At 40.4% G+C, this 18,852-nt stretch overlaps 1 protein-coding gene across 3 annotated transcripts in view; it reads right to left on the bottom strand.

Moving 5' to 3' along the window:
• The window catches only part of LOC137634457 (dual oxidase-like), a 182,919-nt gene that overhangs the window by 137,530 nt on the left and 26,537 nt on the right, over positions 1–18,852 (bottom strand). For 2 of the 3 annotated variants that reach the window (XM_068366859.1, XM_068366860.1), the window contains exons 7-9: positions 11,816–11,942; positions 5,251–5,370; positions 3,390–3,500 (exon numbers count right to left, since the gene is read on the bottom strand). In XM_068366859.1, the coding sequence (XP_068222960.1) occupies positions 3,390–3,500; positions 5,251–5,370; positions 11,816–11,942 (358 nt within the window). The remainder of the gene's footprint in view (positions 1–3,389; positions 3,501–5,250; positions 5,371–11,815; positions 11,943–18,852) is intronic. The other variant, XM_068366861.1, reaches the window with a different exon arrangement.

Here is an 18,852-nt window from a genome sequence, read left to right as displayed (position 1 = left end):
CATAGTAAGGAAAGTAAATAGGGAAATAAATAAGCTACATGAAAAGTACAGTAATGAATAAAGAATATAAAATACCTCAAGATCAGTGATGTTATAATATGTTGGGAATAAACAAAGTATTCATATAAAAAATAATCCATACATTCACAAGTTAAACAAGCTTGAGGGTACACTTGGGCACACTGTTCTATCTTACTTTTCTCCCTCTTGTTTTGTTAAAGTTTTTATACTTTATATAGGAGATATTTGTTTTAATGTTAGTGTTCTAAAAGTATTTTATTTTTCCTTGTTTCATTTCCTCACTGGGCTACTTTTCCTGTTGGAGCCCCTAAGATTATAGCATCTAGCTTTTCAAAATAGGGTTGTAGTTTAGCAATTAATAATTATAATAATAATAATAATAATAATAATAATAATAATAATAATAATACTGTACTGGTTATTACTATACAGTGGAACCTCTACACACAAACGTATCTACATCCGAATTTTCCAACATCCGAAGTAAAATTCAAGCAAATTTTTTACTCTACACCCGAATTTTATTTTGACACACGAAGTAAGCAATTTTCGTCGTACCGGTTGTATCCGAATTTTTCTACACGCGAAGTACAATTCGAACACGTTCCTACTCTACACCCGAATGTTTTTTTCGACAACCGAAGTAAACAATACTCGTACGCGTAGTCGGTGCTCATAGCGCCTGAAGTGTTTTTTATTTCCGCCGATAGAAGGCAGCACTTCGACCTAGGAGGGACCCTCAATTAACGCGGCTTGGGTGAGTCCTCTGTTCTCGTCGGCTTCTTGCGGTTGTGCCCTGTGCGTTCTGCTATTAACTGTGTTTTAATTGTGATTTTTTACATGCATCCTTTAACGGTAATTTACGTAAAGTATGGGTCCTAAAAGGCTTAGTTTTGCAAGTGGTAGTGGTAGTGGTGAGAAAAGGAAGAAGGAAATGCTTTCTTTAGACGTTAAGCAGGAAATTATTGAAAAACATGAGCGTGGCGTCCGCGTGAGTGAACTTGCTAAACAGTATGGCCGTAATATGTTGACGATCTCGACAATCCTTAAACAGAAGGAAGCTATTAAAGCAGTGAAACCTTCTAAGGGGATCACCATAATTTCAAAACGCCGTAGCCCTATCATAGAAGAGATGGAACGACTTCTGCTAGTGTGGATAAAGGACAGAGAGATCGTTGGCGACACCATCACCGAGACCGTCATCTGCGAGAAGGCGCACGCCATCTTTATGGACTTGAAGGAGGAGAGCTCTGGGGGTGATGCTGGGGAGAGTTCAACCGAGCCTTCCTCAGATGATTTCAAGGCATCTCGTGGCTGGTTCGATAGATTTAAGAAACGGTACGGGATTCATTCAGTTGTTCGCCACGGAGAGGCTGCTAGTGCGGACACAAAGGCTGCAGCTGACTTTGTCAAGAACTTCGAAAGGATCGTGCAGGAAGAAGGCTACGTAGAGCAGCAAGTGTTTAATTGTGATGAAACCGGGCTGTTTTGGAAAAAGATGCCCAGTCGAACCTACATCACCGCCGAAGAGAAGAAATTGCCTGGGCATAAGCCAATGAAGGATCGGTTGACTCTTGCCCTATGTGCCAACACTAGCGGGGACTTTAAAGTCAAGCCCTTACTGGTTTACCATTCCGAGAACCCTAGGGCCTTTAAGGCACACAACATCGATAAGGACCAGCTTCATGTTTTCTGGCGATCCAACTCGAAGGCCTGGGTCACTAGGCAATTCTTTGTGCAATGGGTTAACCAAGTTTTCGGCCCTTCTGTGAAGAAGTATCTTCATGAACAGAAATTGTCTTTAAAGTGCCTGCTATGCCTTGACAATGCACCCGCTCACCCCCCTGGACTTGAAGATGATATCTTTGATGAATTTAAGTTCATAAAGGTGCTGTATCTTCCACCGAATACCACCTCTATCCTCCAGCCCATGGACCAGCAAGTCATCTCTAATTTTAAGAAGCTGTACACCAAGCACTTATTTAAGCAGTGCTTTAATGTCACGCAAAGCACCAACTTAACTTTGCGTGAATTTTGGAGGAGCCACTTCAACATCGTGCACTGCTTGAAGATCATAGATCAGGCTTGGGTGGGATTAACTCGACGGACCCTCAATTCTGCCTGGAAGAAGCTGTGGCCTGATGCAGTTTCTTCCCGAGATTTCGAAGGTTTTGACCCCGAGCCTGATCCCGTGGTGGGTGCAGCGGAAGCCGTAGAGGAAATCGTCTCCCTTGGCAAGTCCATGGGTCTGGAGGTCGACGCAGATGACGTTACAGAACTCGTCGCCGAACATCACGACGAACTTACCACAGATGAGCTCAAGGAACTCCATGCTATGTCAGAGCACATGAGTGATGACGAGGAAGGGAGCGAGGAGGTAGAACATGTGTTAGGTTCGGCGCATATAAAAGAGGTGTTAGGAAAATATCAAGACGTGGTCGACTTCATCGACAATTACCACCCCAAAAAATTGCAGGTTTGTCGTGTAGTTTCGCAGTTGGATGATGTTTGCCTAACTCACTTTCGAAACATTCTGAAAAGCCATACCAAGCAATTATCTATCGATAATTTCTTTAAAAAAACTGCGAAGCGAACTCGTGATGAAGAGGATGTAAGTGATTCGAAGAAAACGGCAAAGAGTGAAGCGGAAGAAAGTGAAACAAAGAAAACGGCAAAGAGTGAAGCGAAAGAAATTCAGTCAATTTTAAGTGTAGAGAGTGAAAGTGATTAAAATTAATCATCAAAAAGAAAAAAAGAAAATGTAAAAAAAATATAAAATATAAAAAAAAAAAAAATAAGCTAAGTTATGATAAAGTTCACTTAGTGTAAGTTAGAATAAGTTACGGTAGTGTACGTTTATCGTAGTTAACCTCTCTACCTCCTCGCCGCCCGTCTGTCTCCTCTCTGCATAGCAAGACCAACAACATCTGCGCTGGAGTTTCTAAGGTAAAGTGACGCTAAAAACCCGTTTCTTATTTAGCATTTTTTGCTAATTCTTCTTATTTACATGTCTATTATCTAATTTAGTGTGCATTATTCTCATGGGAAATTATGTGTAGTAGTTTATTAAGAAGTTATCATAGGTTTTTGGGCTCAACCACGGATTAATCCTATTTCAATGTATTCTTATGGGAAAATTCGTTTCTACATCCGAACATTTTCTACATCCGAAATTGGTTCTGGAACAGATTAAATTCATATGTATAGGTACCACTGTATCTAATTACGGCATCTGTCTTTTTGTTTCCCAGTACAGCAATTGGAAATCAGAACATTGACAGTAATGTAAATAAGTTTCCAATCTCTATAACGCAATGAATGTAAAATCCTAACATGCTTCATAAAAGTTAAATTACATGCAAACTTACTTTTATACTTGGCAGGTTCAGCTCTCATATATTTTGGTAACCAATCATAGAGGACAATCGACTGGTAAGTAGCTATTACCCACTTCCTGGCTTCATTGAATATTCTTTCATCTGAAAATGCAGAGGGATTCATTCAGTAATTACCTTATAATAAAAGAGAATAGCACTGCAAACTGCAAAGTTGTTCACTACAAACCCATTACAGTGGTCATAAATTTACATATTACCATGTAGGAAATCATAGTAACATTACCATTCCTCAAATATTATAAATGTTTTCAGTACTCCTAGACCTTTACATTGAATTAACATTATGCACTACTTTTCATTCCCTTTGGCAAATTTGTATTCCACATGGTGCCTTCTGTGCAAATCTTTTCCTTTAAACTCATAGTTTTCCTTTATGTTTTTCTTAGTTTGGCTCTATTTTCCTATCTAGCAAAATGTTTGGCTGTTTTTCTTTGTTCTGTAGCTGGAAAGAAAGTTATACACATTTCTGTGAATATTTTACAAATAGAATTTTAAGTGCCATTTATGAGGGAGGATTTTTTTTTTAATTGCCTTACTTAGTAGGGCTGAGGGTTTTTCTCATAATGGTTGAGTAAGTTTGCTTCACTGCCTTGGTTTTAAAAGTAGCTTTGTGGGTGCCTGAGCAATCAGCTTCTTTTGGTTTTTTATGGGTGTAATTTTTAATAATAATTAATCTGCCAACTTTACTAGGTCAATGTGTAATTTGACTTTGTAATTTCTCAATTGTGATATTTTTGTGCTTTCCTTTACATAATTCATCTCTGCTTAGTGTATACAATCAAGTGTTGTTAGGTTCAAATCCAAGACTTAATTTTTATCCTGGTTGCTTGCCAGCCTTCCTTTAATATCTTGGCATTTGTATTTGTCTGGGTTAACACAGTCAAGCTGTTAACATGACAGTCAAGATGGTAATAAAGTTTAATGTTACAAAAGGACAGCTTGTAATTGGTCATGAAGCACTTTATATTTATGTAAATTTAATTAAATAAACAATATTGTATGAATAAAGACATAATAGGGCAAAAAGGTTCATAAGTACTCTCCCCTAAAAACCTAACAATCATATAAAAATGATGATGCATAAAACATGTCGGAAAGAAAGTCTTTTGGACTTTTAAATGACTGTAGTGTACGTACATACGAAAACCGTAGGAATTCACGTGGAGGAAAACAAAACTTTTCTATCTATTTCACCTGTATGAAACCAATTACTTGAATAACTTATCACAAAGAAATTATCATTACTTGAGATCCTTATATTTTTAGCTATCTTTGATGGAGAGATCCAAGAGAAGAAGAATATGGCTTAAGAACTCCGATAAAAGAACTCTCAGTAAAGGAAGATCCAGAGGTTGTTACTAATGTACTGTACGGGCTCCATCGTCAGCAGTGTTTTGGTGTTCTTATACACTGTAGTAGGTACAAGATAAAATTTAATTCAAGACTACCCACATATCCCCCATATAACCCACACTTTGAGGCCAGGTCAACTTCTTTACAAGGCAATTCAGGGGTACTGTCTAGATATACAAAAAATTTCCAGACCCTGTTATGATAAAACTGCATTGAGTAACAGAGTTTGACACTAATATTTTCCATCACTCCTATATAGCATGTACTGTGTACATACTACAGTTCTATGGGTGGCAAAGCATGATATTCAGCTGTGTTCTCTAAATCCAGAGATATTTCACTTGTTAGACTCCAGGAAATTATAATAATTTTCACATATAGTATTTGACAAACACATTAATAACATGGAATCCCAATTTTCTCTTTTTTAATTGATTAGTTGACAAAAGCTTGAAATACTGATTAAATTACAACATACCAGTCCAGTCGCTGCCAAACTTCTTGTCAAAATACTCTGCAAGTAAGTTGTGCCATCGAAACCACAGGATTCCAAAGGTCAGTAGAAAAGGATTTTCATTCCCTCGTGGATTTCCTAATTCTGAACAAAAAACAAAATTAAATACGAAACCTGTGGGGAGAATTTCAAAATATGGCAATTCAGATTTTAACTATAGTCAATTTCTTTTAGCAATGCAGATTTGCACCGACTCGCAGCGGTGCCCTTTTAGCTCTGAAAAGTTTCCTGATCGCTGATTGGTTGGACGAGATAATTCTAACCAATCAGCGATCAGGAAATTTTTCCGAGCTAAAAGGGCACCCCTGCGAGTCGGTGCAAATCTGCATCGCAAAAAGAAATGGACTATAGTAACTACAACTGAAAAATTATAATTCATTTTTAAATTGTCTTTGAAATACTCAATAACTAAAAGACTTGACATTCATGATGCCAAGACTGTTACCACGATGTAGCCTTATATAAAATAATCTACAACATAAACATTACAGTGTTTTCACAGTGAAAATTTCAGGTAGTTGAAAGTCTCTGATCAACCTAATGGAATTACAATTTAATGAATCTAATATATTTCACGGAACACAAGTTTCTTCTTTATCAATGGCTTTGTTCATCGTTCATTACCAACAAGACCCTTTTTCCCAACATGTATGCCATCTCTTTAGTTCCTGATTGCATTTTACAATCAACTGAGAAATTAGTATTAAGTGATAATACTGAAATTCTAAATAAAAAATAATTTGTTAATGTATTTAATGCATTGCAAAATTTCAAAATTTTTTTGTACTGTACTGTAATGTGTTCCATTTGAAGTTTTCTTGGTTACCATTACATTCAATGTTTTTTTTCACTTCATTTCAATTAAATCACATACTAGCGGACATTTAAGAATGCAGTTGAAAATAATTTTTCTGGTATAACCCTCGTTTATCGCGGTAGATAGGTTCCAGACGCGGGCGCGATAGGTGAAAATCCGCGAAGTAGTGACAGCATATTTACCTATTTATTTAACATGTATATTCGGACTTTTAAAACCTTCCCTTGTACGTAGTACTGTTAACAAACCACCCTTTACACCCTGTAATGTACAGAACACTTAATGCATGTACTACAGCACCCTAAACTAAAACAGGCACAAATATTAAAGGCGATTTTATATCATGTGTTTCCTAAACACCTAAAAAGCACGATAAAAAATGGCAACCAATGTTTTGTTTACGTTCATCTCTGATCATAATGAAGAAACAAACTCATTTAGTGTACACATATATGTACGTATGGTTAGTTTTTGCATCGATTATATTGATTATACAGTACTGTATGTTGATTTTTTTATTACCAATGTTTTAGTTTACGTATTTTTCTTAGGACTTCCAAATGAAATCTTTTTCTTTATGACGCCGCCTGAAACGACGGCGTGTACGCTCAGTAAACAACCACGCTCAGAACAAACAAGGCATTTAACACGCATGATGATAGTGATAAATAATGATACAGTACATACAGTATTTACAGTACAAAGCATTTACAAAATATGTTACCTTACAAATATAAATTATACAGTACTTGTACGTAGCAAAGCAGGAAAACAATTTGAGAGAGAGAGAGAGAGAGAGAGAGAGAGAGAGAGAGAGAGAGAGAGAGAGAGAGAGAGAGAGAGAGAGAGAGAGAGATTGTTTTACGTACGTAAATGTAAATTTTAAACAAAAAAAATATGATAGGTTACAACATGTAGACTTTTAAAACCTTCCCTTTAACTTAATGCATACAGTACGTACAGTACTAAACTATAAAACAGGTTAAAGTAAAAAATAAAGATTGTTACTGTACTCACCACGAAAGAAGTTCCAGAAAAACTTGAATGACGATGGCGATGAATTTGCTGCACAGTAGAAATGATGATGATGAAGCTGATGATGTGTTCTACTGTGCAGTCAATGATAGTATTTTACGTCTCTTCAGACGGAGGTGTCTTTTCCTGGGACACCTCTTCAACTTCTTCAATTTCTTCCGAAGGCGTACTAGCAGGAGGAACTGGCTCTTTTTTGCGAGGCTGAAAAAACATTGTGATCGGAAGTTGTTGCCGCTGCTTCTTTTTTCGATCCAAGAGCATCCTGTAGGGAGTCGTGATGTCATCGACCTTGTTGCAGAATTGCATCGCGCGAACCATATCCTCGTCCCACTCTTGCAACATTTCTTTCGCCTCCTTCATATGGTTGCAGAACTTGGCGAGCCGTTCTAATGTTAAGCCCGTTTCTTCTACATTTTCTTGGGTCTCTTCCTGGGTACCCTCACTCTCTTCCTCACTTGCCGATTTCGTCAGGTCTTCGAGATCTGCGTCAGTTAGGGGCTGGGAATGGCAGTCCAACAACTCGTCGACGTCTTCAGTCGTCATGTCGCCAAACCCGTCACCCCCAATTATGGCAGCCAACTGCACAGATTTCCGTATTGCAGAGTGTTGGATTTCCGACGGAGTAAATCCCTTGTCGTCGTAAACAATATCGGGCCACAGCTTCTTCCAGCTCGCATTTACGGTTGCAGGTTTCATCTCTTGAAGTGCCTTTTGAATATTCTGCAGGCACGTGGCTATGGTGTACTGCCGCCAGTACGCCTTCAAGTTGAAGTCTTCATCCTCGTCATCTTGGGCAGCATCCACACACGCAACGAGGCCCGCCAAGGTATTCTTCGTGTAGAGGGCCTTGAACGCCCTGATAACCCCCTGGTCCATTGGTTGAATTAATGACGTGGTGTTGGGTGGCAGGAACTCAACCTGAACGCCCTCACGCGACAGGTCAGTTGCGTGTCCACCAGCGTTATCCATAAGGAGAAGGATCTTGAATGGCAAGCCCTTCTCTAAGAGATATTCATGGACTTGCGGGATGAAACACTGGTGGAACCAGTTGGAGGTCAGCATCTTCGTAATCCATGCCTTTTGATTATGCATCCAGTACACGGGAAGGAGATTCTTATTTTTGTTTTTCAAAGCGCGAGGATTTTTCGACTTATAAATAAGCCCCGGCTTTAACAAAAATCCAGCAGCATTGCCACACATCACGAGGGTAACGCGATCCTTGAATGCCTTAAAGCCAGAGGCTTTGGCTTCCTCTTTGAACAGGAAAGTTCGCGACGGCATTCTCTTCCAAAACAAGCCGGTTTCATCCATATTAAACACTTGTTCCGGCTTGTATCCACCTTCAGCGATAATGTTCTTGAAAGTCTGGTTCACGTAAGTTTCAGCAGCGGCAGTGTCAGCGGAAGCAGACTCCCCATGCAGGGAAACGCTTTTCAGGGCGAAGCGTTTCTGAAACTTCGCGAACCATCCTTTGCTGGCGGAAAAACGTTGTTTCTGACGCTGGGAATCAGTGGAGGTCCCTGGTTGAGGATCATCTACATCATCATCTTCTTCAGCATGGTCGCCATCGTCGTCATGAGGTTCCTTTGCCGCAAAATTCTCATACAAGCTCAAAGCCTTTGTTCGGATGGTGTTCGTATCCAACGCTATGTTCTTCTTCCGACAGTCGGCAATCCACACAGCTAAAGCACCTTCCATGCGTACGATCGTTTTATTACGCGTTGTAACGACTCGCTTCGCTGATCTGCTAAAGGTGATTGCAGCAGTCTTTCTAATGTTCGCCTCGTCCTTCCTGATGTAGCGAACGGTGGATTCGTTGATGCCAAAATGGCGGCCGGCGGCCGCGTAACTTCTACCATCTTTTAACATGTCGAGAAGCGTAACCTTCTCAGCTATCGTCATCATTCTTCGGTGGCGTTTAGGCTCACTACCAGCCTTACTAGAAGCAGAACGCTTGGGAGCCATTGTAACAGAAAGTTCAACAAAAAGTTCAACTTAAAACAGTCGCACACAGCACAGATTCAACTTCACAAACTTAAGAACGTCTACTCAGCAATACGCGGAAAGAGAAAGTGAACGATCAGTCCCGCGAGAACTCTGATGCTGCGGGTTGGAGATGCGGGCAAAACACCAATCACAGGCTAGATAACAAAACTTGAGTTTTGATTCGTCATCTATCAGCGCTTGAACCAATCACAACCCGTCTTATACAGTACTATGGTGCGTTGGTTACTCATAGAAGATGTCCCGCGCACACTGAACGTACGTAGATTAAGTACAATACCGCAATAATAATAAATAATGATAATAATACTGTACAGTAATAATAATAATAATAATGATTAATAATAATAACAATAATAATTTTATTAACAACAACAACAATAATAATAATAATAACAATAATAATAAAAATTTACGTACGTACGCTATTTTACGCCTCTCTCTCTCTCTCTCTCTCTCTCTCTCTCTCTCTCGTACGCTTACAGTACTTATTCGAAATGTGATTTTTGCAACAAAGAATATTATTGGATGCAGTACTGTACTACGTACGTATACATACAAAAGATTCATGGAAAAGAAGCACATCCATTACAGTACACACCATTCTAATATGGTATGACTGCATCTGATTTGCGTTTCATGTTCGATTTAATTTTACTACGTACTGAATTATCGTATGATCACATTCTCTTTTCGTGTTTTATTTCTTTCTGTGCTGAATTATATATCATATGTAATGCAATGAACAATCAGTAAGAGCAGATATTACTATAATTACAGTATTAATGGAATTACAGGTAACAAAATATCGTATTTGGTTATCTTCAGATTTCGCGGTATTTTCGAATTTTCCGGAAAATCCGCGATATGTATATATATATGGGTTATGGGAAAACCCCGCGAAGTGGTGAATCCGCGATTGTCGAACCGCGAAGTAGCGAGGGTTCACTGTATACTGAATTCTGTCACTTAAGAGTTTGGCTAAGATACTAAATACTAGGCTAAAAGTTTAAACTGCTGCAATTAAATGTATACAAAAAAGGGATTTTGACAAAGGAAAAATTTATTTCTGGGGAGATGCCTGTGACGCCTGGTGAAAAGAGTCCTTCTTTATACTTTTCTGATATAAATACTTCCAAATATACCAGAGAAATTTAAAGTATGGAAAGCAGAGGTTACTACCCTCGCGCGAACACCCAGTGGGCATCGTGTATAAAGCAGGGGCGTGTGAAAACCACTATTCACAGGCTGTCTTCCATTGAGATCATTCCTTCATCAAAGGGAAGGGGCGTAACAGAGGCCTTAGCTGCCTTACCTGCGCCACTCTACCGATAACCGTCATTAGACAATACTAATTTAGCTGGTGTAAAAAGTGGGGATACAGAGAAAATAACTTATCTAATAGGTAAACTTGAATGAAAAAGATGTAAACTATCTTTGTGCCTCCTTATGAAGCCATGAAGTAAATAGGGTTACATGAAAAAGAAATATAGGCTTCTTATGTGTTTGTGAACTGAGAATGACTAAAGGCACATATTTGCTTCTTATACATTTGGAAATTGGGAACAACTACATGCAGAGTTTACCATCTTATGTTTTGGAACTGGGGACAAATAAATGTATAGCTTAACTTTTTATGTATTTGGAAACTGGTGCTTATTAAACACACAGCTTAGTTTCTTATATGTTTGTGAAATAGTGATACCTAAAAGCATAGTTTGGCTAAATTCCTCTCCCTGTCAGTCAACGCTCAAAGAATACGAAATTCATTCCAATACTTGAAACAAAGTATTTTCAATGCAGCATCAACAATAACAAAATTTTTCCTACAGAGTAAGATACTACATTCCAGTTGTAATGGAATAATTCCCAATCAATGTTACTTGAATATCTACTAGTTGATCGGAAAGTACTGCACTAAATTGCTTTCAAGAACAGATTGGAAAATTTTTCGCTTTCTGGGATGGGAAGGTCCATGACTACTACTGTAGTATTTTGCAAAAAAATTGTTAATGAATATTTAAAACAAAGTACTGGCCCTCTTTCCTACCACAATGAATAACATATGCTGTCTATACATAGCACATGAAACTCTAGGAAATTAGGAGAGTTTATAAACTCTCCTTAAACTGATTTACTGTATGTCAATAAAAATTATCTAAATAGGAGTTTATAAACTCTACTTAAACTGATTTACTGTATGTAAATAGAAATTATCTAAATTTCCAATAATTTTCATTATCATTAACAACATATATTTTGCATTGGAGTACTGTTTCACTTATTCAGATACTTCAAAAGAATAAAGAGAAAGGATAATTAAAAATAAATTGTCAAGAGATACGATTGAGTGTTTTGGTGTCCAGTTATTATAGAAGCAAATTTAGGAATGCGAAAGATTAAGATTAAGCTAAATTCCTGAAAATTTTTTTTACTGAAAATTAAACTCCTAAGATCAGTTTTAAATAACCTGCAGAATTAATGAAAATTAAATTAAAGTTGTTACTTACCCTAAAACTTCAAAATTCAAGGCAACTCTAAGTATTTACAGGACAAATCATAATACACAAAAAATTTTAAACATCACATTCTGAAAGCCTACTTCAGTACAATCATTTAATAAATTTTAGGTGTTCAATATGGCAAAAAGATTTAAATTCTCTAAATACTCACTGAAGAACCTGTCGACGGGAGCAGTGAAGCCCTGTTGTGTATATTGACTGTGATTGGTTGGGGCTGGTGGATTTGCCATTGGAAGGGCTTGTGTATTCTCAGCAGGAAAATCCTTGCCTAACTGTAACTAAATAAAAGATTGACTCCATACATAAAAAAAGTCCTCAACTACTGTGAACATGATTGACCAATCAATAGTTATTGAAGATTTTAAAAAAAAAATATTAATTTTCTTCAATAACTTTTTAAACATCAAAACCTTTCCAACAATGTGGAATTTCTATACAAACAGAATTTTTTAAATATTTAACTTAGCCGGTGAATATATAATAGCTGAGCCTCCGGCGGCTCGACAGAAAAACACACAAAAACTCGCGAGCGATCGCTATGAAGGTTGCGGGTGTGCCCACTAGCGCCAACTATCGGCCAGATACCGCATATACATGTAAACAGACCCAATTTTTCCCTGTCGGTCTGATCGACAAGACGTACCATTACTCGCTGTTAACCTGGAGTTTTTCAACAGTCTTGGTGAAGTACTTCCTTTTGGTTTGAGCTTTCGTAGTGCAGGTGTTTTATTTTCAACTTAAATCTTGAATTCGTTTTTGGATAGATTTCATTGTTGATGACTTTGGATTGTTTTTTGGACTTTCTTTGACTTTTAAATGGCCGACCCTTCCCTTAGTACGGAAGTGTGTTTTAGGCTTTTAGCAATTATCTTATCACGTTATAAATTGTTGTTGTTAATTATAGATTTTCCTCTATATATTTTATATCTCAACCGCCTTTATTAGGCCTCTTCGATTAGCTTTCCATTTATAATAAACATCAAGATAAATTTTAATGATTTGTTTATATGTGACCTTACCTATTCCTCCCCTAATCCGAGAGTAGGCGGTCCTAACTTGGAAACCGAAGTTAAACAACGTTGAGCCCTTTCAATCGTAAATAACTTTTACAGAGCAAATGATTTAAAACTTATTAAATGAATATTTTTTAGTAGATATTTTATGAAAGATTTTCTTTGAATAGTCTTCGTACTGTTTCAAAGATGAACTAACGTTTAGTTTATTTATGCTACGCAGTTTGCGCTCTATCGTTACGATAGAGAGAGAGAGAATCACGGTTTCACTTTGCAGAAAGAGTAAATCGATTCTGACGTTTTGTTCATTCTTCTTTCAAACTTAAATGTTTTAAATACTAATTTAAAGGAACTTGTTAATTTTCAATTTCTTAGTCCCTTCAGTTTTTTTCCTTTGGTCAAATAACCTGTTTATCGACGAAAGGTAAGTGGGCTTTTCTCTTCGGTGCGAAATCAAGAGAGAGAGAGAGAGAGAGAGAGAGAGAGAGAGAGAGAGAGAGAGAGAGAGAGAGAGAGACGGAGAGAGAGAGAGGAAGAGAGAACGTTCCGATCTTTATTCTCGTCCCAAGCGAGTAACGTTGTTCTCGAGTCAGTTTTTTACTCTCGTCCCTAGTCTCTGTACGGGGAGAAAGGATAAAACGTTTTTAGTTTTTATTCTCGTCCCAAGGCACTGTACGGTGAGAGATTGAAAACGTAGTTTTGAATGAACTAGTGTTTAGTCTCCTCCCCAACCACTGATCTTTTTATCTTAATATATGTTTACTGTTTTTTTGCTTGTATTAATGTGCTTACATTATACGACTTATTTCGCAATTATAACCTTTTGATGAGGGTAGAATTGCGTGCTTCAGGTAGAAATCAGTTTTATTCATGCCTAATGTGAATTGTTGAAAAATTCGATTTCAGTGAAGTAAGTGCAAAACAGAAAATCGTAGTGATAAAGTGATAATTGCGCAAAGTGTTATCAGTGTTGCGACCGAGGGTTCGTCTGTTCGTGCCTGTCGTTCGCCTAGTCCGAGACCTCTTGCAAGCTCCCAAGCCCAGGGGAGAAGTAATGTCGTACGACTTATGGGTTCGAGAGGCCTTGATCAGCGAACAGACGTTCCCTCTATGGTTTCAGGCGTGTCTCATCAAGACCGCCCCTACCATAAGACGAGCGAGACGATTTTCTCCTCGTCATCCGAAGGCTTTTCGCGTAAGAAACCGTGGAGCAAGGTTTCAAGGCCCTTTAAGCGAAAGTCAGTCCTTTCAGGACAGGTCCAGCGTCCTGGTTGTAGCCATTGGGACAGCTCTGACCCTATGCAGTCATCGGAAGACTGCTCGCCGCCTAAACAAAAGCGTAACACAGGCTCCGAGAGTCTTATTGTAGGCAAGGTTTTGCAGTCACAGACGTTACCCTCGTCTCTTACCGCACCCTTTCCCGTTGATCCTAAATGGGTTGTACGGCAAGACATGCAGAATAAGCTTGCCTCTCTTATGGAGGACTATTCTGCTGAGCAGGTTCACGATGATCCTCGCCGCTTAGCTGATCGAGATCCTGGCCGTCAGCCGCCCAAACGAGCCTTTGCTCGTCCTGTAGACATTGACGTTACAAAGTCACGTCAATCGTGTTTTGTAGAGCCTCACTCGATGCAGTCCCGTGTTGACTCTCAGCCGCTTGTGGACGTTCAGCCACTGCCGCTTGCTCTTGTTGACGTTCTGGACGTTCGCCAACCAGCATAGTTGACTTGTTTTGACGTTGAGCGTCAAGCACCGCAGTCAAGAGTTGTTTTGACTGCTCAGTCTAGGCAGTCAAGGCAGTCTCGAGTTGACGTCGAGCGTCCTCCCGCACCTGTTGTTGTTGCTGGTCAGTCCTTTAAGCAGTTACATGACATAGCGTCCTTGACTGCTACTGTTGCTCCTTTGCGTGTGGACTCTGCTTGTCAAGCATTGCCACCACGGCAGGTCTCTCCCTTGCTTGAGACTCGGCAATTGTCGGACAAGGTTCCTTCAGATGAGGAAGTTGCTGATCCCCCTCCTACTGATATTCCCTTGAGGACTCTGTCAGACGGAGAGGAGCCTAAAGCTGCTCAGCCCTCTATGGACTTTAAATAAATCATGCTGATTTTTAAGGATCTTTGTCCGGATCTTTTTGTAACTGCTGCTCCTCGTTCACCTAAACGTCAGAGTTTACACTAGGCCTAGCTACTTCGAAGCCGTTGTTTTCTAAGCTAGTGCTCTCTCGCTCTTCTAAGAGAGCTTTACGTTTGCTAGGCGACTGGTTAATCACCAGGAGGAGTTTGGGGGAGACAGCCTTTGCTTTCCCTACTTTTAAGCTGGCTTATAGAGCGAGAGTCTGATATGACACGGGAGAAGTTCTCGGCTTGGGAGTTCCTGCCTCTGCCCAGATAGACTTCTCAAACCTCATAGACTCTCCCTGGCGCCTGGCCATGAGACGCTCCAAGATTTTATGGTCGGCTTCAGAGCTAGACCATCTCCTGTTAGGAGTTTTTTTTCGAGCGTTTGAAGTTTTGCTGTACAATTATGTCATGCATAAACAAGGCTATCAGGGATGGCTCCAATAATCTGACAGCCACGTTCTCTGCAGGAACAAGTCTACAGGGATGGCTCCAATGATCTGGCAGCCATGTTCACTGCAGGAGTACGTAAGAGGCAAGTGCGCTCATGTGTTCATTGTCAAGACAAACTTCACGATGAAGTCTACCAGGCTGTCTTGACAGCATTAATGGAAGGCGACTGGATGGTCTCTCTCGACCTTCAGGAGGCATACTTCCACATTCCTATGCACCCGGATTCCCAACCGTTTCTGAGGTTTGTTTACAGGAATGTGGGGTACCAGTTTCGAGCCCGGTGCTTTGGCCTCAGTCCTGCTCCTCTCGTGTTTACGAGGCTCATGAGGAATGTGGCAAAATCCCTCCATCTATCGGGAATCCGAGCCTCCCTGTACTTGGACGACTGGCTTCTCAGAGCATCGTCCAGTCTTCGCTGTCTGCAGGATCTACTTTGGACGTTGAGTCTGGCCAGGGAGTTGGGACTTTTGGTCAACCTAGAAAAGTCCCAACTGATCCCATCCCAGATTATTCTATATTTGGGGATGGAGATTCGCAGTCCAGTTTTTTCGGGCTTTTCCGTCTGCCACCCGAATAGAACAAGCCCTGCTCGAAGTCCAACTAATGCTGAAAAGAGAACGTTTGTTCAGTCAGGAGTTGGAACAGTCTCGTAGGGACTCTCTCATCCCTGAAGCAGTTTGTCTCGCTAGGGAGACTACACCTTCTGCCTCTCCAGTTCCATCTAGCCTCTCACTGGAACAAGGACAAGACGTTAGAGACGGTATCATTCCCAGTCTCTGAACCAGTAAAGGCATGCCTGAAATGGTGGGACAGCAATATCAGTCTGAGAGAGGGACTATCCCTAGCAGTCAAGAACCCAAACCACGTGTTGTTCTCAGACGCGTCGGATTTGGGTTGGGGTGCGACCCTGGACGGTCGGGAATGCTCGGGTCTGTGAACCTCAAGTCAGAAGAGCATGCACATCAACGGCAAGGAGCTATTAGCAGTCCACTTGGCCTTGATGAAATTCGAAAGCTTTCCTCAAAACTAAGTGGTAGAGGTCAACTCAGACAACACCACAGCTTTGGCTTACATCTCCAAGCAAGGAGGCACACACTCCTTCACGCTGCTCGAGATCGCAAGGAACCTTCTCATATGGTCAAGAAATCGAGGCATCTCCCTGTTGACGAGATTCATCCAGGGGGACTTGAACGTCTTGGCACACTGTCTCAGTCGGAGGGGTCAGGTGATACCCACGGAATGGACCCTCCACAAGGACGTGGGCAAGAGTCTTTGGGCTACTTGGGGTCAACCCATCATAGACCTCTTTGCCTCCTCGTTGACCAAAAGGTTACCAATCTATTGCTCTCCAGTCCTAGATACAGAAGCAATCCACATAGACGCGTTTCTACTGGATTGGTCTTATCTGGACTTATATGCATTCCCACCATTCAAGATAGTCAACAAGGTACTGCAGAAGTTCGCCTCTCACGAAGGGACAGGGTTGACGTTGGTTGCTACCCTCTGGCCCGCGAGAGAGTGGTTCACCGAGGTACTTCAATGGCTGGTAGACATTCCAAGAAGTCTTCCTCTAAGGGTAGATCTCTTACGTCAGCCCCACGTAAAGAATGTTCATCAAAGCCTCCCCGCGCTTCGTCTGACTGCCTTCAGACTATCCAGAGACTCTCAAGAGCTCGAGGCTTTTCGAAGGAGGCAGCCAGTGCGTTTGCGAGAGCTAGGAGAGCTTCTACCTTCAGAGTATACCAGTCGAAGTGGGAAGTCTTTCGAGATTGGTGCAAGCCAGCATCTATGTCCTCTTCCAGTACCTCTGTAGCCCAATCGGAGATTTTCTTTTACATCTGAGAAATGTTCGCTCCCTCTCAGCTCCCACGATTAAGGGCTACAGGAACATGTTGGCTTCGGTCTTTCGTCATAGAGGCTTAGATCTTTCCAACAATTAAGATCTCCAAGATCTCCTTAAGTCTTTCGAGACCTCTAAGGAACGTCGTTTGGCAACTCCTGGATGGAACTTAGACGTGGTCCTAAGGTTCCTCATGTCAGACAGGTTTGAGCCATTACATTCAGCCTCCCTGAAGGATCTCACCCTCAAGACGCTTTTCCTAGTGTGCTTGGCTTCGGCTAAAAGGGTCAGTGAAATTCATGCCTTCAGTAAGAACATCGGCTTTTCTACAGAAAAAGCCACATGTTCACTTCAACTTGGTTTCCTGGCCAAAAATGAACTGCCTTCTCGTCCTTGGCCTAAGTCTTTTGATATACCTTGCCTGTCAGAGATCGTAGGCAACGAACTTGAAAGAGTGCTGTGTCCAGTTAGAGCTCTTAAGTTCTACTTAGCTCGTACTAAGTCCTTACGAGGTGGATCTGAGGCATTATGGTGCTCAGTTAAGAAACCATCATTGCCTATGTCAAAGAATGCTTTGTCATATTTTATCAGACTTTTAATACAAGAGGCTCATTCTCACTTGAATGAAAAAGACCAATGCTTGCTTAAGGTTAAGACGCACGAAATAAGAGCTATAGCAACTTCCGTGGCCTTTAAGCAAAATAAATCTCTGCAAAGTATTATGGACGCGACCGTTTGAAGAAACAAATCGGTATTCGCGTCATTTTACTTAAAAGATGTCCAGACTCTTTACGAGGACTGCTACACACTGGGTCCATTCGTTACAGCGAATGCAGTAGTGGGTAAGGGTTCTACCACTACATTCCCTTAATTCCAATATCCTTTTAATCTGCTCTTGAAATGTTTTTTTAATTGGGTTGTACGGAAGGCTAAGAAGCCTTTCGCAGCCTTTTTTGATTTGGCGGGTGGTCAAATGTCATTTCTTAAGAGCGCCCAGATTAGGGGTTTGATGAGGTCCTGTTGTATGGGTTGCAGCCCTTAATACTTCAGCTCCTGGGAGTCTTTCAGCATCCTAAGAGGATCGCTGGGCTTCGTGAGGAAGACAGACTAATAAGGCAGAGTAATCGTCTAAGTCAACTTCCTTACCAGGTACCCTTATATATTTGGGTTTTGTTATGATATAACTGTCAAAAACTCTAAGCATATACGCTGTAAACTTAATTAACTCTGGTCTCTACCCACCACCATGGGTGTGAATCAGCTATTATATATTCACCGGCTAAGTTAAATATTTAAAAATGATATTTTAATTATAAAATAAATTTTTGAATATACTTACCCGGTGAATATATAAATTAAAGGCCCCCCCTTCCTCCCCGATAGAGACCCAGCGGGATGAGAAAAATTGGGTCTGTTTACATGTATATGCGGTATCTGGCCGATAGTTGGCGCTAGTGGGCACACCCGCAACCTTCATAGCGATCGCTCGCGAGTTTTTGTGTGTTTTTCTGTCGAGCCGCCGGAGGCTCAGCTATTATATATTCACCAGGTAAGTATATTCAAAAATTTATTTTATAATTAAAATATCATTTTACACTTCCATGGTAATATAACATAAGGTATATATGGGAAATATAATTATGCATATGTGAAGGTCTGGGCTAAAGAATTCAAAGCACACTGTAACACATTCACCAACTGGTCTGCTCAACACCCAGTTGAGGAGTGGGGTTGACGAATGTGAGTACCCAATCTTCTATTGTGT

Source organism: Palaemon carinicauda, chromosome 44, assembly GCF_036898095.1.
Source record: "Palaemon carinicauda isolate YSFRI2023 chromosome 44, ASM3689809v2, whole genome shotgun sequence".
NCBI lineage: Eukaryota > Metazoa > Arthropoda > Malacostraca > Decapoda > Palaemonidae > Palaemon > Palaemon carinicauda.
This window is presented reverse-complemented; position numbering and strand designations above follow the sequence as displayed.